The sequence below is a fragment of the Perognathus longimembris genome, chromosome 13 (genome assembly GCF_023159225.1).
Source record: "Perognathus longimembris pacificus isolate PPM17 chromosome 13, ASM2315922v1, whole genome shotgun sequence".
In the NCBI taxonomy this organism is placed as follows: domain Eukaryota; kingdom Metazoa; phylum Chordata; class Mammalia; order Rodentia; family Heteromyidae; genus Perognathus; species Perognathus longimembris.
The window spans coordinates 12,946,266-12,971,023 of NC_063173.1; the positions used below are offsets into that span (position 1 = coordinate 12,946,266).

Below are 24,758 nucleotides of genomic sequence, written 5' to 3' on the forward strand. Positions count from 1 at the left end.
TTTCCAGAGTGCTGTGATTACAGCATGTGCTATCATGCCTAGCTAAGTCTATTCTTTCAATGAGATGAAGTCTCTCTATGCTGTCCAGGGTGATCTCAAATTCCTTGGCTCCAGTGATTCTCCTTCCTCAGCCTCCCAAGTAGCTGGGACTTTAGAAATGTCATCAAACACAAATTGGATATTAAAGTTTTCAAAGCCTAAGCATGAGCTTTGGAGTCTGACCTGAGTTCAGGTTCAGTCTTTGCAACGTATTAGTTATAAGGCCAAGTAGTTTGGTGGTCTCATTTTCTTGTCTGTGGTTCCAGATGAAAATGATATATTCTTACAATTGGAAAGGTCTTGGGCTAGAGAGGCAGTTCTATAAACAAGCAGTGACAGCATATCTTAAGTGTGTAATAGTAGTCCTTAAAGTGGACTATGTGAGTTCCAAGAGAGATCAAGATGGTGGTGTAAGATGTGCTGTATAGCAGAAGATACATTGTCAGCCCGCACTTAGGCAAGAGTCCCAGTTGCCAGAGAAGCTGGGCTACGCATCAGAGAGAGTAAGCATAGTTTACAATCTGTCCCAGTGCCTTAGCCAGATACAAGATGAGGCAGCAGCTCCCCCAGATGGTATCCCTCATGTTTCTAGGAAAACCCAGACGGTGACTTGCTTTGACAGACAGGGAAATTACTTCTCACTAAGCAGGCTGTTGTTTTCCTTCCTCCCTTCTTTGTTGTAGAGTGTGTGTTGTCTATTCTAGAAGGCAATCCTGTTGATGACAGGGATTTGTTATAGTTTTTTTTTTGTCTTTATGTGTCTATATTATGTCTCTATTTCTATTTGTATCTTCATTTGTTTGTTTTGGTGTCAGTCCTGGGACTTAAACTCAGAGCCTGGGTGCTGTCCCTGAGCTTTTTCTGCTCAAGGCTAGCACTTTATCAGTTGAGCCACAGCTACACTTCTAGCTTTTTGGTGGTTAATTGAAGAGAAGAGTCTAATGGACTTTCCTTCCTGAGCTGGCTTTGAACCATGATCATCAGATCTTAGCCTCCTGAGTAGCTGGGGTTACAGGTATGAGTCACTGGCACCTGACTTTCTTTGTGTTTCTTTTCATATGTGTATACATCATTTTGTGTTTCTGTGATTATCTATCTTTCTACATTTAGATATGACAGTGGAGCAAAGGGAAGAACACTGAGCCAAGGAAGGAGGGGCTAAGAGAAAGCCCATCAATTCAGGGGCAAAGAGAAGTTAGGAGCAAAAGTATAGTATGCAGGCCCAGGAAGAATCTAGGCAAAATTTGGGTACTACAAAGTAGTAGGCAAATGCAAGGATCATCTCCCTTCCTCCCTCTTTTCCCTCCCTCCCTCCCTAGTCCTCCCCCCCCCCCCATGGTATTGAATTCAAGCCCCTGTGTTTATTCAGCTTGTTTTCTTGGCTGGTGCTGTATTACTTGAGACGGGTCTCTAGCCTGACTTTTTATTGGCTATTTTGGAATAGCATTCTTTTTTTTTTTTTTTTTTTTTTTTTTTGCCAGTGCTGGAGCTTGGACTCAGGGCCTGAGCACTGTCCCTGAGCTTCTTTTTGCTCAAGGCTAGCTAGCACTCTACCTCTTGAGGCACAGCGCCACTTCTGGCTTATGTGGTGCTGAGGAATCAAACTCAGGGCTTCATGTATTCGAGGCAAGCACTTTACCACTAGGCCATATTCCCAGTCCTTATTGGCTATTTTGGAAATGGAGTCTTGAAGACTTTTATGCTTGGGCTGACTTTGAACTGTGATTCATCAGATCTCATCTTCCTGAGTAGCTAGGAATATAGGCATGAGCCATTAGAGCGCAGCTCTGACCCTTTAAGAATTGCCAGCTGGGTTCCACATGCTGTTTCCCTTTGGATGATACTAGTATTTTTGTTTGCTTTTCTCATTGTGTAGTTCTAATCTCTCTGTACATGCTTGTATCTGTATGTGTGTCATATTTACTGTACATCATAGTACTAGAAAAATTGGTTTGCAGTGCAATATCCGATTCATTGGATTCAAAGGATTGATGCTCTCCTTTTTATGCATTCCTTTGTATTTGTTTGTTTGAGACAAGGTCTTTCTATGTAACCCACTCTCATCTGGAACTTGCTTTATAATCCAGGCTGATCTTGCCTCTTATTCCCTTCTCACCCTATACTGGGGATTACAGGCATATGTGGCTTTTTATGCATTCTTGTTTTGTTCTCTCCTTACCTCCTTACCCTATTTTCTTCCTTCTCTAAATATACTTAGTGTCTGGATATACTTTTATATGCCCAAATTTTGCCTAGATTCTTCCTGGTCCTGCATACTATACTTTTTCTCCTAACTTCTCTTTGCTCCTGAATTGTTGGGCTTCCTCTTAGCCCCTCCTTCCTTGGCTCAGTGTAAATATACTCAGGTACTGGATATGCAAGACTAGTAAGGCAGACACATTTTCTGCCTAGAAAGATTTCTTATATTATTGAGGCAAGAAAGACATACATGTCCATTCCTGATAGGTGAGGTGATAAAATATGAGCTTAGCATGCGCTGGAAATACAGAAGAGGGAAATGAAGCCAGCCAAAGATGTCAGGAAAGACATCTAATCCTAGCTACTTAGGAAGATGAGATCTGAAGGATCGTAGTTCAAAGTCAGCATGAGCATAAAAGTCTTCAAGACTCCATTTCCAAAATAACCAATAAAAAGTCAGAAGTGATATCTGCATTGAATTTTGGGAAAGGAACAGGCATCTTCCTTGGGAGAGGATTGAGAAGGATGAGCCAGGTAGAAGCATAAATATGATGTCCCTAGAAACCTTTGAGTTATTGACATTTAATCTTCAGCATGGAATGTAACAGTTGGGCAAGGAGGGAGGGGCTCGAAAAGCAGGAATTAGGCACATCTGTGCCATACTGAGGAACTTGGATTTTATCCCAAACAAAATGAACTAGAAGTAAATAGAGCTGGCTGTAATTCTGGCTGAAGGTTTGTCAGGAACAGGCTTTGCAAAGGAGATGGGACTGGAACTTCATTTTCAAAGATAAGCCAGAGTTTGTCAGCTAAAAGAAAAACATTCCAGGAAAGGGAAACTTTAGAGGAAGAAGGTAGGTGACAAAAATCTTGGCAAGTTTGCTAGATACCATAAGGAGATTCTAGAGATTGGTTTCTTCATATGTATGACAGGGACACTAGTAATATGCATATTCAGTGAGTGGTGTGAGCCCGGCCCCCGCAAAAAACAAACAAACAAAAAAGCCCAAAGTAACAACAACAACAACAAAACCAAACCAGAGGCAGACACCAATGGCTCATGCCTATAGTCCTAGCTACTCAGGAGGCTGAGATCTGAGGATCACAGTTTAAAGCATCCTAGGAAGAGAAACGCCACGAGAATCTTATCTCCAATCTCATCAAAAAGCTGAAAGTAGGGGCTGGGGATATGGCCTAGTGGCAAGAGTGCTCACCTCCTATATATGAAGCCCTGGGTTCAATTCCCCAGCACCACATATACAGAAAACAGCCAGAAGGGGCGCTGTGGCTCAAGTGGCAGAGTGCTAGCCTTGAGCAAAAAAGAAGCCAGGGACAGTGCTCAGGCCCTGAGTCCAAGCCCCAGGACTGGCAAAAAAAAAAAAAAAAAAGCTGAAAGTAGAGCTGTTGCTTATGTGATAGAGCACTAGCTTTGAGCTAAAAAGCCAAGGGATAGCGCTCAGGCCCTAAGTTCTAGCTCCAGTAAAGGCATAGAAAACTGAATATAAAGAATCCAGCCTTCCATGTAGTTTGGGGTGATAGGATCACATTACTGTGCCCAGTTATGGATTGAGAAAGGGTTCTGTTGAAGTTTTCTGCCTGGTCTGGGCTCAAACTTTGACCTCCCCCCATTCTCAGTCTTGTAGGTAGCTAAAATTACAGTCATGAGCCATCTGACTAGGACCACTGCTTTTATTTTTTTAACCATTTTTCTTTGGTTGTTTTTCTCTTTTAGTTATAAATGATTGGTTGTCACTTTTATTTTATTTATTTATTTATTTGTTTGTTTGTTTGTTTATTTTGCCAGTCCTGGGCCTTGGACTCAGGGCCTGAGCACTGTCCCTGGCTTCTTTTTGCTCAAGGCTAGCACCCTACCACTTGAGCTACTGTACCACTTCTGGCTTTTACTATGTATGTGGTCCTGAGGAATTGAACTGAGGGCTTCATATATGCAAGACAAGCATTCTACCACTAGGCCATATTCCCAGCCCCAGGACCACTGCTTTTTAAAACAAACAACTGCTTTTAGTGATAAGAAACATAAAAGTAATTTTAAGGTAGCATAAATTTCAATGTAGAGTTGATAGCAACATGAGCAGGATTTTTTTTTCTCATACAAATTGATGTTTTTTATTTTACAATTATAATTAGTATGTGTTAATTGTATAAAATGAGAGCCTTCATTGTGATGTTCATATAATAGATTTTGATCATTTTCATCCTCTTTATTTCCCCTCCCTTTTTCAGCTTTCCTAATTTTTTTCTTTTTGGCATTATTGGAGTTTGAACTCAAACTCAGGGCCTCACACTTGATAGACAGGCAAGCAAGCACTCTACCCCTTGAGCCATACCCCCCTTCCCTTTAGGGCTTTAGTTATTTTTTGGGTCCAGTCTTGTGTTTTTGCCTTGGACCAGCCTCAGACTGCCATCCTTCCTATGCTTCCTGAGTAGCTGGGACTATAGGCCCATGCCACTGCACCCAGCTCACAAATAGTTTTAAATGAGCTTCATTATGAGCTTTTCATCCAATGCACTTTGATCATATTACCCTTCCTTTGTTTTTTTGTTTTCCCTCACATATTCCACTGGTGCTCCTGCTCTTGATGACATATCAAAGAATCCATTGCCAAATCTAAGGTTATAATGACACATTCCTGATTTTATTCCAAGATTGAAGGGCATTTGAAGCTTAACATGCTTCAATTTTAAATATCTTCACCTAGAACATGCTTTTCCTATAACTTTCTCGGTTGAAGGTGCCTCCATTATTTAAATTGCCTAGACCAAACCCATTCTAAATTATCTATAATTCCTTTCACACCACATCCATTGGCAAATATGTCCCAAACACAATCAATTTTGACTATTTCTCCACTGAAGGTACCAAGGCTTTATAATCTCCTAACAGTTAACCAACCATACCATTTTCTCTATTTTCAGTGTAGCAGCCAGTGAGTTTTCTTTTTCTTTTTAAAATATGTACCAGATTGTTGCACTCCTTTGTTCCAAACCCTGCAAGTAGCTCTATGTTTCACTCAAGGTGAAACTACAGAGTCAGCAGGATCTTGTTTGATCTGGTTCCCACTCATCATTTTGTTCTCTTTCCTTCTTCCTTCCTTCCTGGTTCCTCACTTTGGCCACATTCCTTCCTGTCCATCAAATACTCTGCTTCAGAGCCCTGATTCTAGCTCTTACCTCTACTTGGAATAATCTTATTCCAGATACATATTTCACAAACTTCTTCATGTCCTAAATACTTTGTAATTTCTTATATTTTATTTCATCCACCGCAATTTTTTCAGACCTCCACATTTAATAGTGAAATGCATACTTTTTGTCCTACTACTGGCTGCCAGATCATTACTAGGCATGTGTGCGTGTGTGTGTGTATGTGCACATGCATGTATGTGTATGTGTTGCTTTGGTATTATTGGGGCTGGACTCAGGGCCATGCACTCTTACTTGGCTTTCTCAAGTGGTGCTCTATCACTTGAGCCACACTTTCAGCCCAGCTTTTTTTTTTTGCCAGTCCTGGGGCTTGAACTCAGGGCCTGAGCACTGTCTGTGGGTGCTCAAGGCTAGCACTCCACCACTTGAGCCACAGCGCCACTTCCAGCTTTTTCTTTTTCCTTTATTGTCAAAGTGAAGTACAGAGGGGTTACAGTTTCATATGTAAGGCAGTGAGTACTTTTTTTTCAACTTCCAGCTTTTCCTATATATGTGGTGCTGAGGAATCAAACCCAGGGCTTCATGTATACGAGGCAAGCACTCTACCACTATGCTATTCCCAGCCCTTCAGCCCAGCTTTTTGCTAAGTAATTAAGGGTTGTAGTCCTGAAGGCTTTTCTCTCTGGATTGGTTTCAATCCTCAGTGCTCTAGATTTCAGCCTCCTAAGTTGCTAGAATTATAAGCATTAGCCATCAATGCCTGGTTTAGGTATCATGTTTAAGTTTACATTTATTGAACAGAAACTTAAGAACTTAACAGCTTCTGTGTTCTATAATGTAACTGTTTATTTATTTATTTTTTTAGAATTTATTGTCTAGAACATAAGCTCTGCAAGGGTGAGGGATCTGTTTTGTTTGCTGATCTGTTTTTAGCTCTTTGGGTCTTCTAGCTTCTGGCTTTGGCTTGCCTCTCCCAGAGTGTTACTGTTATCTTACAAGCTAGGGTAATGACATTTGGGGCACAGTACCCTTGGTGGTTCTGCATTCAAGGTAAGCTTCTGTCTTACAAATGAGGGCTAAGCAGAAGAAGATGGGCTTGTCTCTTGGCCACAGATACTTAGAACAGGTTACTGGGGGCAATGAGAAATGTTGGTGTTCTGTTTGTTCAGGCAGTTAACTTTCTACCTGGTAGTGAAGAGAGAGCCCTGGGTTCTTGCCTGAAGTGTTTATTCTCCACTGAGCGGGTGAGGGTCAGTCTTGTTTACATACTAAAGACTCTTGCTTTTCTTACTAAATTTTAGTAGATTTTATTTATATATGTTTCCTTTTTTTTGTTATATTCCCTTAGTGCCATTTCTAGAGACTTTGTTTAAGGTAATATGTATTGAATTCAGTGTCTTAAGCTTGCTGGGTAAGTGCTCTTACCATCTGAGCTCTGCTCCCTGCCCTTTTTGCCTTTAGTTTGTTTTTCTAATAAGGTCTCTAGGTTTGGGCTAGACTTGCCTGGGGCAAGGATTCATCTACTTTTAACTTGTTTTTGAGATAGTCTCCTTAACTTTTGTTTGCCTAGGTTGGCATCACACTATGATCGTCCTATCTCCACCTCTTGAATAGCTGGGATTATAGGCGTGCACCATTTTACCCAACCTTTTCCAGAAACTGTAAATGTCCCTGGAATGTATGCTATCAAGACAGAGTCACCTCTAATCCATCAGGATTTTTATTCCTCCTGGTCCTGGGGCTTGAACTCAGGGCCTGGGCACTGTCCCTGAGTTTCTTTTGCTCAAGGCCAGCACCCTGCCACTTGAGCCACAGCTCTACTTCTGACTTTTTGGTAGTTTATTGTAGGTAAAGTATCATAGGCTTTCCTGCCTGGGCTGGCTTCAAACTGCAATCCTCAGATCTCAGCCTCCTGAGTAGCTAGGATTATAAGCATGAGCCAGTAGTGCCTTTTCTTATGCATTCTATGCAGTGCTGTCTTATGCTATGTAAATGTGTCACTATTGACCCCAATTAAGAAGATTTTTTTTTCCCCCCTCTGGGGGAATATTTTCTAATTAGTGCTCTATTTCTGTACTCTTGTCCTAAGACAGAGGTTCCCCAGCCAGTATCCTAGACTAGTTTTGATACTTGAGTTCTGATAGTTTTCAAGACTAGAGATGCTACAGTAATGCAGTTTTTGCCATTCAGTTCAGATGCTTAGCAAGCTGAAACCTCAGATGTGGCCTCTAGGATTTGATGCATATCATGTGTCCAATGTCATGGTGAGCAATCAAGGATGGTTACAATATAAGAGCCAAGCTTTATCATCAGCCTCAGAAGGATTTTCTGTATCTTCATTGTGCTGCTGGGTCCTGGAAATATGGAATAAAAGGAAAAGTGATATTGTTGCCTTAGAAGAAGTTCCCCTGTGGTAAAGATAGCTGTAAAATATCCAAGGGTTCTATAGCGTCTTAAGTGAACACCTTGATAGTCACAGCAGAGGCCAACTTAAGTTAGCTTTACCCTCGTCTAGGGCCACTGATGCAAAGCCTGGGTCTGAGTAGATGACTAGGTAAAGTCAGCTGAAGAAGGGTCTACTGCTGTTGTACAATGAAATAGGGCTGGGCAAAATGGTACACTTCTGTAATCCCAGGAGGCAGAGGTGGGAGAATTGCAGTTTGAGGCCAGCCTGGTCAAAAGTGGGAGACTCCATCTGCAAAACAAACATAAGAAAATGGCTACAGGCATGGCTCAAGTAGTAGAAAGCTCACCTAGTGAGGTCTGGAGTTCAAAACCCTAGTATTGCCAAAAAAAAAAAAAAGTCAATGCATACTATGTATATCAAATAGAGGAACAATAAAGGCATATCAGACATTCGAAAAATAAAGCTAATTACTTTACAGCCAGAGGGTTACAATGATTTGGGTTCAGTGTAGCATGTGTGGTGCTAGGTACTTCCAGACAGTGTGAAAGAAGTCATTGTTACTGGCAGTGTGAGGAAGTTGCACTTGATGCATTAAGGAAGGCAGGAAGGGGCCAGCCAGTTGAGGGTCTTTCAGAAGACTGTGAAGTTTCAGTTTTAACTGGAGTTAGAGCTTGCATAGTTATTATGAAACTAAGGTATTTTTTTTTTTTTTTGCATGGGGCCAGCCTCAGCCCACAGTCCACCTAATTATACCTTTCAGAAAGCTGGGACGTCAGGAATGTACCACCAGACCCAGCTTTTTCTGAGATAGGGTCTCACTAACTGTTTACCTAGGATGGCCTTGACTCACAATCCTCCTGACCTCGTGAGTAGCTGGGATTATAGATGTGGGCCCCTGTACTTGACATGACTGAAATGGCATATAACAGAATATATATAACAGAAAGGACCTACCAATATGGTCCTTGTGTTAGTGGTCTCTTTTGAAGATCTCCTGGGACATTGGTTTTAGATAGACCCTTAGGGCTGGGCAAAGTGGCTTCTGCCTGCAGTCCCATCTATTTTGGAGATGGTGATCAGGAGGTGAGATTAGGAGGATAGCAGTTTGAGGTCAGCCCAGGCAAAGAAATTAGCATCTCAACAAATAAGCTGGATATGGTGGCACACACCTGTCATCCCAGGCACAAGAGTGGCGGCAGGCAGGAGGATCATAAGCTTCTTACCTATATCTCAAGGGCGAGGATATACTGACTGCGATTCAGTGCACCATGAATGCTAAGGCTGGCTGCCTGGGTTTCAATCTCGTTCTACCACTTACTTTTACTGAATCACTTACTTACTTTTAATGCATTACACACACCATTATAAATGAGTGTACTATCAGTATGAAACCTCATAATACCCTCATATCTAGGACACTGCAAATGAGTCAGTTCACATAAACAAAATGCCTGACACAAAACAAGCCCCTCCCTCCCTCCCTCCCTCCCTCCCTCTCTCCCTCCCTCCCTCCCTCCCTCGTGTATGTGTGTGTGTGTGTGTGTGTGTGTGTGTGTGTGTGTGTGTGACATAGTAAGATGGCTAGAATGCATGCTACTGAGATTCACAGTTAAGGTGACACAACACTTCATGTGTAAGGAAGATGAGACCCATAGAGAAGATAGATATGGGTAGTTTCTAAGTTATACTTTTGGTTTATTTATTTGATGGTGGTACTGGGGTTTAAACTTGAGGCCTGTCCTTGCTAGTCAAGCATTTTACCACTTATGCTATGCTCCCAGTCCTTTTTGTTTCAATTATTTGTCAAATAGGGTCATGTGCTTATTTTAGACGAGCTGATAATTTGAGTATCTTTTTCTTTCTTCTGTTTGGTAGACATAATATGGACTGACTATTTGAAAATTAAAAATTTTTATTTTTTATTCTAGTAACAATAATACAAAATAAAAACTTGAGAAAATACCTTTATCATAAAAATGCTTAGCTACTCTTGCCTAAGTATGCTATTTCATGTTGAAGGACAAACTCAGGTAAGAGACCTCCACTTGGGGTATTTGATAACTAGTTGTATACCCTGCTGTGTGACAGGCCGTATTGCTTAGACATTGGCATAGGGAGCTAAATTCAGGTGTTTCAGAGAATTTATAAGATAAATAAATGAATAGATAAGTGAGAAATAAAACACAGTTTCTATTTTTGAGTTGCTTAGGGAAAATAGGAAGGAGCAATTAGTAATTTTAGTGTAATGGGAGTTAGACTGCGATAGATGGATATTCTGAGAACTAAGGGAACAAATAACTAAGAGACAATGAACTCACCTAGGGGAAGTTTAAAAAAACTCCGTACAGGCAAAGAATGGCCTTCAAAAAGAAAACATTCCATTTTAAGTACCTTATATAAAGAGAGAGAGAGAAAGAGAGAGAGAGAGAGAGAGAGAGAGAGAGAGAGAGAGAGAGAGAGAGAGAGAGTGTATGTGTGTTGGTAATGGGCTTGAGCTCAGAGCTTTACATGCGTGTGTGTTTTTGTGTTTTTTTTTGTTTTATTTTGCCAGTCCTGGAGCTTGAACTCAGGTCCTGAGCACTGTCCCTGGCTTCTTTTTGCTCAAGGCTAGCACTCTGCCACTTGAGCCACAGTGCCCCTTCTGGCCTTTTCTATATATGTGGTGCTGAGGAATCAAACCCAGGGCTTCATGTATACGAGGCAAGCACTCTTGCCACTAGGCCATATTCCCAGCCCTACATGCGTGTTTGTATATCTTCCCCCTTCCCTTTTCCTTGCTCTGCCATTTAGGTCATGCCTCCATTTCCAGATTTTCTAGTTAATTGGAGATAAGTCTCTCAGATTTCTCTTCCTTGGCTGGTCTTGAATCTTGGTTCTAGAGATCAGTTTCTCAGATTTCAGCCTCCTGAGTAGCTAGGAATATAGACATGAACTATCAGTGCCTGGCTACCATGAAATTTTAAAGTAGATGAGTTGGTCTAGTTAGATTTATGCTTTATACAGGTCATTCTGGTGTTTATATTGTAGATAGACTGGCAGAAGTGAGACTTAGATGTACAAAGGTGAGTGAAAATGTCTTCTCCAGCCTTTGAACAATAGCTTCTGATGTCACTGGAGAAAATATTTCACCCTGAAACATCCATATCTCAGCTCTGTGTAACTGGCATTTGAAGTTAAAATGTGAGTCTAAGCCCCCTGTGGTAGTAAATGCCAATAATCCTAGCACTTAGGACACTGAGGCAGGACAAGCATGAGTTTGAGGCCAGCCTGTCTGAGCCCTGTCTCAGAAAACAAAAGCAAATAAGCGAGACTCTGCTAGATGTTTTAAGATGTGCACACAAAAATTGGAAAGTATGAAGCACAAGACTTGGGGGTTTAAAATACTGAGAAAAGAGAGTGAGCAGGGAAAGTGGAAGTAGGGGTGGTGATTTGGTTTGGGAGAAATGGAAGATAGGTAGCAAGATTGGAGAAGTCATGGGTTCTAAGGTAGAACCTAGGAGGGCCGCCCAGCTCCTTTTGCACCCATTGAATGATGTGTTGATCTTCTGGCTTTGTGCCTGAAGGGAGCTGGCTGAGCCTGTGTTGTGGTAATTATGTGGGGATTCTGGATTGAAGTCTTTCTCTTCCCTGCTCCCACCCACATAACTTCACTACTGCTGAATTACTCTGGATGGGTTTGCATGCTTTGTGCTGCCTCTGGGAGATCAGTGTTCTGAGCTAAATATACCTAGTGACAGCTGGTGCCTTGGAGCTTAGGCAAGCAAGCTATTGAGCTATAGTTCTAGCCAATGCTGCATTCCACAGGGTAAGGCAAGACTTTAAGGGAGCCTCTTTGGACTTTCTTGAGAGAGGAGCTGCATGTTCTGAGTCTAAAAGTGTAAATCCTTGTTATGGGAGCCAAACGCTGCCTGTTTTGTTTAGATTTTTCTTTTAAACTTTGTTTTAAATAAGACTAGCTATTAGCTGGCTGTGGAGCAGTGTTCATGTTCAGACTGATATGTGGTAATGCTTTCCTAAAATATGTTGGGCATCACAGTTCTGGTTAAATGTAACATTCCTGGACTCTTTGTTTGTGATGGGGTAACTGGGAGCTTCTACCAGCAAGTATATGTTTTTTAGGGAGGACAGACTTACAACTCCACTGACAAAGGAATGCCTACAAGTTGTGGGAGCATGGAAAAGGCCATCTTTTTCAAGAATCCTTTTCTCTTTTCTGTCCTTTTCTTGACTCTTTCCAGTAAGAATCACAACTAACCTTTGAGGTGTGCTTTAAAACTTTAACAGAAGATAGGCACTGAGGGCTCACACCTGTAATACTAGCTACTCAGGAGGCTGAGATCTGAGGATTGTAGTTTGAAACTAGTCCAGACAGAGAAGTTCATGAGACTCTTTATCTCAGACCAAAAAGCCAAAAGTGGAGCTGTGGCTCAAATGATAGAGTGGTAAAGCCTTGAGCAATAACAACAACAACAACAATGAAAAACCTCAGGGAGGGGCTGGGAATATGGCTTAGTGGTAGAGTGCTTGCCTTGCATGCATGAAGCCCTGGGTTCAATTCTCAGCACCACATATACAGAAAAAGCTGGAAGTGGTGCTGTGGCTCAAGTGATGGAGTGCTATAGCCTTGAGCAAAAAGAAGCCAGGGATAGTGCTCAGGCCCTGAGTTCAAGCCCCAGGACTGGCAAAACAAAACAAAAGACCTCAGGGATAGGGCGCAGTCCATTACTTCAAGCCCCTAGGCATATCATGGAATCAAAATATATGCCTCTGAGAAGATATGGGCTGTGTGAACGTAGGTACATACACCTGTAAGTGGTGGGAACAGTGGAAAAGTAGACCGAACCCTGTCTTCATAGAGTGCAGCTGCTGTCAGCTCTGGCCATGTTGTTGCCAGGTAATACAGGAATCCAGGAGTGTGGCTTTCGTTTGCAGCCAGAGCTCCAGTTGCTGCCATCCCATGTATGTGTCCCTGGGAGGACTAGGTAGAATCCATATTGCCTTTTCTGACCTTCAAAATCATGCAGCATCACAGTTGCCACATTCTCTTAGTTGAAAGGTGAGAGTATGTTGGTCAGTTTTCTATTATTGTAAGTAATTATCTTATAAAGAGAAATTATTTTAGCTAGTGGGTCTGGAAGTTCTAGTCTAAAATTCACCAGCTTCATTGCCAAAGGGCAAAGAACAAAGGAAGAGGAAGACACTAAGGTACTGCAAACACCTCCACTGTATATGCATCAGCAACTTAAGGACATCTCATAGGCCCACTTCTCAAAAGTCCCACTATCCCGTATTGGTACCCTGGGGACCATGCCACATGGTGTCTTGGAAGACACTTAAACCACAGCCATGAGTCACTAATGGCAGCTCATATTCAAGGTAAGGGGCATCTACCTTTAATGGAAAGACTGTTAGAGAATTTGTGGGCATGTTTAAAATAATCACATCAAGTAATTGCGCTCATCTAAACCTAACATGACTTAGGGAAAAGCCTTCTATTTTTGAGAATATTAAAGTCTCACTTGTAAAATAGGTATGGAAATTCATTTTTTTTGAGGATTAGATGAGAAAATATTGTGGAAATTCTTAGAGTATTACATAGTATGTAAAGAACTCCCAAATGGTTAATTCTTTTCTTCCTTTCTCTCATTTTAGAATTCCAATCAATTATCACTTATCTTTCTCTAATTAAAAAAGCATGAAGAAAGAATTTCTTATTTGTTTATTTCAGCTACACAGGGGATTGAACTCCGTGCCTTTCACTTGCTAGGCAGGTGCTCTACCACTTGAGCCACTCCTCCAGCCCATTGGTTATTTTTGAGGTTATTCCATTGGTTATTTTTGAGGTAGATCTCACTTTGTGCCTGGCCTGGCCTGGGCCACCCCTGCCATCCTCTTACTTGTTCTTTCTCCTGTTGCTTGAGATGATAAGTGCACATCATGCATACAGCCACTGGTTGAGATGCAGTCTCAAGAACATCTTTTTTGCCGAGGTTGGTCTCAAACCATGATCTTCTGATCTCTGATTCTCAGGTAGCTAGAATTACTGTCTTGAGCCACCATTAGTGAGAGAATACCTTATGTGGGTTACCTCATGATAAGCAAGTGCTTTGTATTAGCGCATACCCTTAGCACTTTTGTTATTTTGTTTTCTGATACAGAACTTTATTACCTTTTGTGCATGAATCCTTGGACACTAAATCACTCTGCCTCTGTCTCCTGAGTGGTTGGGATTGCAGGCATGCACCACTGTACCCTATTTGTTAAGCCTATTTATAAGTAGGTCTTCTATTTTTAAAAAATAAAGCATAGGATAAAGAAGAAAGAGTGGTCTCATTGGCAACTAATACATATGGAAAGGTGTATGAGTGATATGATATATTTATGCATTTGCCAAGTGGAATGTTCATGGATATCTGGAGGCAGATAATCTGTGGAGATCTTGGTGGTGTGGCTCCCACCCACATCGCTCTTATGTGTGCTTTTTCTTACAGTTCCTGAGGGAAGACCTCAATTACCATGACCCAACAGTGAAACACAACACCTTCCATGGTGAGGATAAGCTCATCAGTGTGGAGGACCTGTGGAAGGCTTGGAAGTCCTCAGAAGGTAATGGACGGGCAGCTTCTGTGTCATTGCTGAGACTGGGAAGTTGGGAGAAGATGGGTAACAACTTAATCTTACAAGGACATGAGCATAAAATTCTTAATAAAAAGTTGACTATTGAATTGATTCAGTGAACAGTCACTGAATAAGAATGACTGTAGTCAAGGCTGGGAAGGGGAAAGGAAGGCCCTTCAAATAGAATTGGAATTGTTCTTTACCAGAATGCTTTTTGAATTCCAGCTTATCTGTTTTTCTCCTCGCATCACCCCTCATAGAATCCTCTATATCCTCTACTGTAGTATCTCGAGAGATGAGGAGCTTGGTGTTCCCTTGAGGGAGCCCCTCTTTTCTGTAGCCCCTCACCTCGTGCCAGCTCTGCTGTCCCAGATTATTCAGATGAGTTTTTTTTTTTCTGAATCTCCTCTTTTTTAAGTTCAATACCTCTCGTTCTTTGTAGAAAACATTTTCTCAGTCTCTTTCTTGGCTTGGTTCCCTGCCTGTAAACATCTTTGTTAATATCTTTCTTAGTTCCTGGAGTTGGACACAGACTCCTAAGTGTAATTTCATTTTACAGAGTTGACATAAACCAACTTAGTTGAACTAGATTGTCAGCTTCTCAGTTCTGGACCCCAGACATCTGTTAACACAGTTTGATTAGATGCTGGTGCCTTCAGTGGGCACATCAGCCTATTAGCTTATGTTGAATTTTATTAGAGAAAACATTAGATCCTTTCACATGTCAAACTATGACTACTCTTTCCTGAAACATTTTCTTTTCCTTTTTCTTTTTTGTGCTGGTCCTGGAGCTTGAACTTAGGGCCTACATGTTGTCCCTGAGCTTTTCTGCTTAAGGCAAGCAAAGAGTGTTTTCTTCAGAGTTTTGAGTGAAAGCCAAAGTCTAATTGTAAGTGTCTTGACACAGTAGAAAATAATAGGACTTTAGCTTCATCTCACTTGTATGTAATGCTAGGCTTCCTCTGAGACTAACAATACTGGAAGCATTCTCTTCCCAGGGGATTGTAGTACGCCTAAATGCTACCAGGGTTACTTGTGTTTTATTTTTATTATGTATTTACTATTATCATTATTATTTTCCCATTACCAGAGTTTGAACTCAGGTCCTTATACTTGCTTGTCTTTCTAGCTTGGATGGTACTTTACTACTTGAGCCATACTTCCAGCCTCGCTTTTTTTTTTGGTGACTAGTCTCTCGGACTTTTCTGCTAAGGCTGGCTTTGAGTCTTAGTTATCCATGTCTTAGGCTCTTGAGTAGCTGCAAATTTAGATGCAAGATACCAGTGCCCAACCTTTTTTTTTTTTTTTTTTTTTTGGCCAACCTTGGGCCTTGAACTCAGGGCCTGAGCACTGTCCCTGACTTCTTTTTGCTCAAGGCTAGCACTCTGCCACTTGAGCCACAGTGCCACTTTTGGCTTTTTCTATATATGTGGTGCTGAGGAATTGAACCCAGGGCATCATGTATACGAGGCAAGCACTCTACCACTAGGCCATATTGCCTGAATAACTGAAACAATGGGAATTACAGGCATGCATCATTGTGTCTAGCCTTCCTAGATTTTAGATAAGGAAGTTTAAGCTTTGGCTTATAAAATTGCTTGTTCTTTGCCATGCACTTAGTAGAGCCAGAACTTAACTTGACTTCTCTGATTTCTAGACCAATGTGTTTTCTTTCTTTCTATTTATTTATTTATTCGTTTGTTTGTTTGTTTGCTTGTTTGTTTTTTCAGTTGTGGGGCTTGAACTCAGGGCCTGGGTACTATCTCTGAGCCTCTTTGTGCTCAAGGCTCGTACCTTACCACTTGAGCCACAGCACCACTTCCAGTTTTTGAGTGGTTAATTGGAGATGAGAGTCTCATGGGGACTTTTCTGTGTGGGTCAGCTTCAAACTACAATCCTCAGATCTCAGCCTGCTGAGTAGCTAGGACTATAGGAGTGAGCCATGAGCTCCTGGCCCAATGTATTGTCCTACGATCTTTGTTTAAAGAACTTCTCTGATGGTAGAGAGTACTAATTTTTGTAGGACTCTTATCTAGGATTCTAGAATTTTAGATCTGGTAGCGATTATGTGTAATATGGACAGAGAACATTAGATTTGCAGGAGATTAAACCTATAGTTCTGGCATGGACAGGCTGGTACTTCTAGTTAGCCGTTTTATCAATTTAGGAGAAGCATGAGGAAGCTAGAGGAGAAAGCTTCCTGGAGCTCTTCAGAAGCCTAGTTCTTTGTGGTGGCTTTTTTTTTTTTTTTAAAATAGCTCCTGAGCAACTCAAGCTGCTGATGAGAGATGAAGCAGTGACATGAGCTTTGCAATTATATCAGTACTGACAGGAAAAATCTTTCATCAGTATCATTTAATTTTGGGTTTCTTCCTTAATAACATGAGGTTAAGATGCCTAGTTTTTGAGGGTAGGTTTTCTAAGTAGGAATATAGAATGTGAAATGGCAAGGAGAGCATTCCTGGCCTTTTCTGAAACTCAGAGAAGGCAGAAATAGAGGGATTGAATCATAATACTAGAAACAACTCCAGCAATTTTCTGGCAAGAACTTTATTTCTGGACTTAGCAACTATTTGGAATACTTCCAGTGTATTCTAAGTTACAGGAAAGTAGAAGATAATGGAGAAAGTTTTGGAAAGGCAGGGGGTATCCTCATTATCCATAAACAGAGAAAAACATTTTAATGCATAGTAATTAATGTAGTTCATAGATAAGACAGGAAAAGTGATATATGTGCATTTCTAGGATTGACTCACCATGTATTATACCCAGTTGATCTGACAGACTAAAATTAAGAGTTTCATTGTATTCTGTTCTCACCAGAAATAGTAATAAAAACACTATCGATTTAAAGCAACTTCAACTTCTATATAGTATTTAATATATGATAGGGACTATTATAGGTGTTTTATGCCTATTAAGAAGTATAAGTATGGGGCTGGGGATATGGCCTAGTGGCAAGAGAGCTTGCCTCGTATACATGAGGCCCTGGGTTTGATTCCCCAGCACCACATATACAGAAAACGGCCAGAAGTGGCGCTGTGGCTCAAGTGGCAGAGTGCTAGCCTTGAGCAAAAAGAAGCCAGGGACAGTGCTCAGGCCCTGAGTCCAAGGCCCAGGACTGGCCAAAAAAAAAAAAAAAAAAGGATAAGTATTAAGACACATAGATCCTGTGGTTATCTCCATTTACAGATGATGAAAACGGGGCAATGGGAGAGGTTAACTAACTACTTGAAGTTACTTCAGACCTTACAAGTTAAGGGTATGGTCCTTAAGAAGATTGCCTTCACTTCAACACCAACCATAAGCTCTAGTAGGAGTTTCCACAATCTCCTTGGGTTCCATAATTCACTAGGGCTACTCACAGAGTCTAGGAAAGACCTTTACCATTATAGTTTTATTATAAAGGATACAAATTAGGAGTAGCCAAGACTTAGAGATCTGGGAGAGTCCTGAATGTGGAACTTCTAAGTCTTTTCTTTGTGGAATCAGAGCACATCCTCCTCCTAGCACATCACTGTATTTGTCACTCAGAAAACTCAACTAAACTTTGGCTTTACTTTCATCTTTCTGGTGACTAGTCCCCTTCCTGATGCATCTCATTAGCATGAATCCAAGTGTGACTCACGAGGCTACCCATGAAAAGTACTCCAGGGCTGAGGATGTAGCTCAGTGGCAGAGTCTTGCCTAGCATGTGCAAGGCACTAGATTGCATCCCTACCACCACAAAGGAAAATAAAAAAGATACTCCTATCTTTAGGGAATTTCTCAATTTCTGTATCCCCTCTCACCTTCCTGTGGTGCTTTGAATACAATCCAGGGTCTTGCGTGTGCTAGGGAAGTACTCTACTACGACATTCCTGGATTCTCCATCCTATCTGATCTTTATTAATCAAATTAGGAAGAATTGAACAGGATGAGCTAAGGAGTGACCAAGAACAAGACAATTCCAGACAGCCCAGCATCAGACCTTAGAGATTGGATTGGCCTTTTCTAACTGGCTGCTCACAGATGATTCATCCCTAAGTATCTTTAATTAGGAGACAGATATGGCAGGGGGTGAGAATGCCAATGGAGAATCAGATTGGTCTATGGTGGATTACAGGTTTACATATAGGGTAGTGATTAGTCTGAGGGAGTATGAGGCAATTTGAGATGATCTGTAATTTCTTGTCTCTCCAGGACATATAAGGTAGGAGGAGTGGCTGTTCTTTAAAGGAAGGAAGAAATACTGGGTAGACTTTGCAGACTTTTTGAGCAATCAAATTGTGTGCATGTTTGAGCTAATGGGAACAGTATTAGTATCCTTATAGTGAGAAGTAGTGTAAAGCATGGATTTCGCAGATTGGCTTTAATTTTTTTCTATACAATAGTGCATGATTACTTTTCTTCCTCTCCCTAAGGATGCTAGAATTATGTGTGTGTGTGTGTGTGCGTGTGTGTGTGTGTGCGTGCGTGTGTGCACGTGTGCATGTGCACACATGCATGCATGCCAGTCCTGGGCTTAAACTCAGGGCCTAGGTGCTGTTCCTGGGCCTTTTTAGCTCAAGGCTTGTGCTCTACCACTTGAGCCATAGATCTGCTTCTGGCTTTTTGTTGGTTAATTGGAGATAAGATTCTCACAGACTTTCCTGGCTGCATTGGCTTCAAAATGAATTGAAATCCTCAGAACTATGCTTCCCGAGTAGCTAGGATTACAGGAGTAAGCCACCAGTACCTGGCTCTGGATGTAAGATTTTAAAGGATGTTCTTTGACAAAGTATATTTTTAAATTAACAATGTCTTTCTCTATTTTTATGAATCAATACATATTTACCTTCTAACTTTGATTTGAGTAATATCATTCCAGGTATAAGTGAAAGAATCCAGTATTCATTCTAATGTGTGTATGAACTTGGCCATGAGAAAATGTTGGTTTATTTATTTATTTTTTACCAGACTCTTGAATACAATTAAATAAGCTGACATATTTCTGTTTCTGTGAGTGCTACTCTTTGGGAGTGAAGGATTTTGTGCAGGAAGCAGTGGAGCATAAACAGTACTGGATACATGGAGGCTTTTAGAGAGAAAGTCCAGCAGAACTGTTGACACAACATGGAGGCCAAATGGCAGCAGACATCTGCCCAAATGACTTCAGAAGTTAGGTCTGTATGTAAGAGTTGCTATCCTCTTGTTGCTTTTACCTAAATCCAGTGGGAGAGTGAGATGTTTAGTCTTTTAGCCATTTAAAAACTAATTTGCTAGGTATGTCTTCAAATTATTTAGTTAAAAACTTCAGCTATTAGTTGTTACTCCTTTTTTTTATGTGGTACTAAGGAATTGAACCCAGGTCTTCATGCATGCAAGCACTGTACCACTAAGCCACCTTCCCAGCCCTACTGTTTCTCTTTAATCATTTATGCAAACATTCCTATATTAAGAATATTTTACTAAGTAACTTTGTTTGCCAGGCCTTTTGCTTGATGAATTTAGCATGTAGGCTCATGTTTATTTCTCTTAGCCACTTATTTTCTACTATCCTCATGAATGTCCTCTATACTCACACTGACTTATCAGTGGCTCCTAGGGTACCTCATCCCTTGCATCCCCTCACATGTTCATATATGCTGTTCCTTCATTTATCCTCTGTTGATCTTATTAACTCCTACTTGACAATTCAGATTCAGTTTAACTATCCTCTTCTTTACAAAACCTTTCCTGAAAACCACAGACTAAATTGGGTGTCTTTGTGTTCTCACAGCCTCCCATGCTTATCTCAGCAGAACATTTAGCACACTAATTGCAGTGATCAGTCCCCCTACCTATTTTCCCATCAGTTTGCTTGAGTGCATCATCTAGTATGCTTCCTTTACCTAACTCTTAGCACAGGACCTACCCCAGTGGAGAGAGGCAAGAGAAAACTTTGCCATTGTCTCTAGCACTGTGTGATCTGATAGTTAAACATTTCAGAGCTCCTAGATTCAACTACTAGTCTGCAGCCATGCCACCAGTCTTTGCCTTGGCTGGCTTTCTCCTTGCCTTGTTACTCTTTAGATAGCCCTCAGTAGCATGTTCTGGTGGGGCCTGAGAGAAGTGTTTTTTTTTTTAATTTAATTTAATTTATTTATTAATTGAACACAAATTTTTTTGACAAGGTGTTGTGCAAAAAGGGTACAGTTATATAGTAGGGCAGTGTGTACATTTCTTGTGATATCTTACACCCTGTTTTTCTTTCCCTTCGCTAGGTCAGGTAGACATATTATATACAATATACAATGTATCAAGAACATATACAGTAGCCACGTGGCCAAGCTCAAGAAAATTCGCCTAGGGCTTTAAATGTAATGTCCATATTAGACAATATGTCGACAGTAGTCTTTTTTTTTTTTTTTTTTTTTTTTTTGGCCAGTCCTGGGCCTTGGACTCAGGGCCTGAGCACTGTCCCTGGCTTCTTCCCGCTCAAGGCTAGCACTCTGCCACTTGAGCCACAGCGCCGCTTCTGGCCGTTTTTCTGTATATGTGGTGCTGGGGAATCGAACCTAGGGCCTCGTGTATCCGAGGCAGGCACTCTTGCCACTAGGCTATATCCCCAGCCCGTCAGTAGTCTTATATGAACATACATACATAGCTTTTGAGCTATTGTATTCCACTGAGAGGTCAATTTTTGACCTTTATATGTTGAGTAGTTGTTTGGTTTTAGTTACATAATGTTGGGTCGCTGCCCCAATCCTGTGGGAAATACCATTTGACAAGCAGTTTTTGGTTTCATAGACCTGGTCTCTACTGTCTCTCCGTCTCCGTTTCTTAACAGTCATATATCAGGGAGATCATGCCCCTTTGTTTTCTGTGTTCTAGGCTTGGAGAGAACTGGTTTTTGTGTGTAAGCCTAATGGGCTATCACATGAGGCCTAGGCATCGTGTCCATATTGGTTTTGTGGTATTGATAATTAAGCATTTGGTATTAGCATCATAATAGAAAATGAAGATGCCAGATTGCTAGTGAGAGCCAGAATGAAACTGCACAGGATAACTAGTTCCAGACCCCACTGTCTTTAGGAACAGCCACTTTGAGAAGATTGTGAGCTGCTCTGGAGTGCGCAGTGAGAAGTCAAATAAGAAGCCCAATTTGTCTGTCCTTTGTCTGTGTCCCAACATCACCTTTCATGGTTCTCTGATCTAGCACTTACTTTTTTTCCTCGTGTATCTCCCTTTCTAGAAGAGAGCCTTTAAGGATGAGGGGTCATGGATATTCATCTCTGTGCTGACAACTAACCTAAGACCTACATTTAGTAAGTGGTAGATCTCAAGTTAAATCAAACCACCTGTCTCCAAGGCCCACATTTGTAGCTGCTGTGCCATATTTACTAGCTGACTAAATGTGACCAAAGTCTGACCAAGTGGTCAGATAATTGACTAATAGCAGTGTGAAGGAGACCAAAAAATAATACTGGAAAATTTCCTGCCAGACGTATTTCTCTTGGGATGTAGGTTTGAAACCACAAAAGTAGATGAAGGCTTCATCTGGAAGCTCCACAAGTCCATTATGGGAAAGAGATACTGACTCAGGAGCACATTTTGTATTGTTGTTCTTTTCTTGGCAAGCGGAAGAATTGGCGTGGTTCAGTATCTGCCTTGGCACATCTGTGGAGGTATTGCTATAGCTCACGTGCTAGGAGTAATACTACTGTTCCTTCTGTGGCATGTCCTTTGTCCAAGTATTCACATGGCTCACATGTTTACTTCATTATCTTCTCATATGTCTCCTCATCAGAGAGGCCTTCCCTAACCTATAGCCACTGTCCACTGTTATTTTCACTTTTACCCTTTTATTGCTTAAATTTTTCTTCATTATACTTACCCTCACCTGACATATATTTATATGTTTATAGTAGTTTTTTATTTTTGTTGTACTACAGATTGAACCCAGGGTCTTGCTCATGGCAGGCAAACACTGTACACTGAGCAACACTCCCACCCCTTTCTTAGGTTTTTATTCTGAAATAAGATCTTATTAAGTTGCCCAATCTGGCCTTGAACTTTCAATTCTCCTTCCCTAACCTCCTGAGGTGACTGGGATTACAGGCATATACCTTCATGCCTAGCTCTTACTTATAGTGTTTTACCTTGTTTCTTTCCCTCAAAATAGAAGCAACATGCGAACTATGACTCTATACTGTTGTAGCTCTAGCTCCTAAGTAGTGCCTAATAAGTAGTAGGTACATAACAATTTTTTTTTATCCAAGACCAGGACCTGAACTTGGTATCTGATGCTTGCTTGCACTCATTGACTGTTGCTTTATCACCTGAGCCATACCTCTAACCCCTTAGTAATTTTTTTCCCAGTAGATAAATTATTTTGAAGTTTGAGATGACCTGCTTTTCTTGTATGTGCATGTCAGTGCTTGGTCTTGAACTGGCCTGGGCATTGTCCCTGAGCTTCTTTTGCTTAAGACTAGCACTCTATCACTTGAGCCATGTTTCTACTTCCAACTTTTTTGGGTAGTTTATTGTAGTTAGAGTCTCATGGACTTTCCTTCTTGAACTGGTTTCAAACCATGATTCTCAGATCTCAGCTTCCTGAGTAAATAGGATTACAGGAAGGAGCCACAGGTTCCTGGCTCCAGACTACCTACTTTCAAACATCATTATCATTTGATCCAGCTATACCTGATTCTCTTTGTCTCTATGAAGTGACCCTTGGACTCCACACAAGATGGAGCCATTGTTCTCTGTACATGTCTACACTGTGTCTTTGCTTTTTTTTCTTTAGTGAACCTATATCTCTGTCTACAGAGATTCTGATGATTTCTTAACATATTTTTGAATGAATGTATGTATAAAGAAACAACTATTAGAAGTTTGTATTAAATTCTAGGTATTTTCAAACTCATTTTCATGAACTCATTTATTCAACAATCCTGGGAGGTAAGTGTTGCTAGATTGTAAACTGCATGAGAATGGGGACCTCTTTCTCCTTCACTACTCTATCCTATGCTTGGCATGGAATAGTACAAAATAAATTTTGTTGAATAGCAGAATAAATTTTTGTGTGTGTGTGTGTGTTTGTACACTGTTCCTTAGCTTTTTTTGCTCAAGGCAAGGCTATGCTCAACTACTTTAAGCCACAGCTCCATTTCTGGCCTTTAATTGGAGATAAGACTCTCACAGACATTCCTGCTTTGCATTACAATTGTCAGATCTCAGCTTCCTAAACTAACTAGAATTACAGGCATGAACTATAGGAACCCAGCCAGAAGGAATATTTAACAGAAAGGGAAATTGAAGTTTATAATGGTTAAATGAGGATTCAAGTTGGTCCCTAATAGATAGGGTAGAAATCAAAATCTTCCGGCTTCAAATTCTAGTACATTTAACAATAAAAATCAAATTCTCTCAGGTGCTCAGAAATTTGTCATTTTTCACTAACTTTAGTTTTCGTGGTTTACTATTAGCACCGGCAAAAGTTTTTAGGACCCTCATTTCCACAAATAATTTGGGTATGGTGGCATACATCTGTGGACCTAGCTGCTTAAGAAGCATAAGTAGAAGCACAGTCCAGACCAGGCCCAGGCAAAAACACAAGACCCTATCTAAAAAATAACCTACAGCAAAAAGAGCTGGAGGCACTGGTAGAGCACCTACCTAGCAAACAAAAAAGCCCTGAGTTCACACCATGATACTGTCCCGATCACTTAAACAAACAAAATAACCAAAGCATACTTCTTTGGTGGTTAACTCATTATAAACTAAAAGGTTTTATTTACTTTATGTAAAAATATTTCTCAAATACAAAAGCCCCTTTCCCAGGGCTGGGGCTGACTCAGGGGTATAGTGCTTGCCTAGTAAGTTCTTAAGTCCGAAAGAACCCTTTCTACCTGTGAGATGTAACATGGAGGCCAGGATACTCATTTACTATCTGGAAGCTAACTGAAGATCCATTTCTGTAGTTATTTCTGCACACGTGCATAAGATAGGTGCTTTTACTTTTTTTTTTTTTTTTTGGTCAGTCCTAGGACTTGAACTCAAGGCCTGGGTGCTATCCCTGAGCTTCTTTTGCTCAAGGCTAGTACTCCACCACCTGAGCCACAGTACCATTTCCAGCCTTTTTTGAGTAGTTTATGGAATTAAGAGTCTCAGGGGCTTTCCTGCCTGGGCTGGCTTTGAACCACAATCTTCAGATCTCAACCTCTTGAACAGCTAGGATTACAGAAGTGAGCCAGTGTCTAGCTTGTTTTTACATTCTTTTATAATTTATTTTTTACTTCTATAAGAAATCTGCAGGATGAACATACTATGCTCTTAGTGAGAAAGCATAATGTAAATACCCACAAGATGTATTAGCATGTGATCT

At 40.9% G+C, this 24,758-nt stretch overlaps 1 protein-coding gene across 2 annotated transcripts in view; it reads left to right on the top strand.

Annotated features, from left to right (window-relative positions):
- The window catches only part of Stim1 (stromal interaction molecule 1), a 156,433-nt gene that overhangs the window by 94,281 nt on the left and 37,394 nt on the right, over window positions 1–24,758 (top strand). For both annotated transcript variants that reach the window (XM_048360543.1, XM_048360544.1), the window contains exon 3: window positions 14,302–14,416. In XM_048360543.1, coding sequence (XP_048216500.1) covers window positions 14,302–14,416 — 115 coding nt within the window. The remainder of the gene's footprint in view (window positions 1–14,301; window positions 14,417–24,758) is intronic.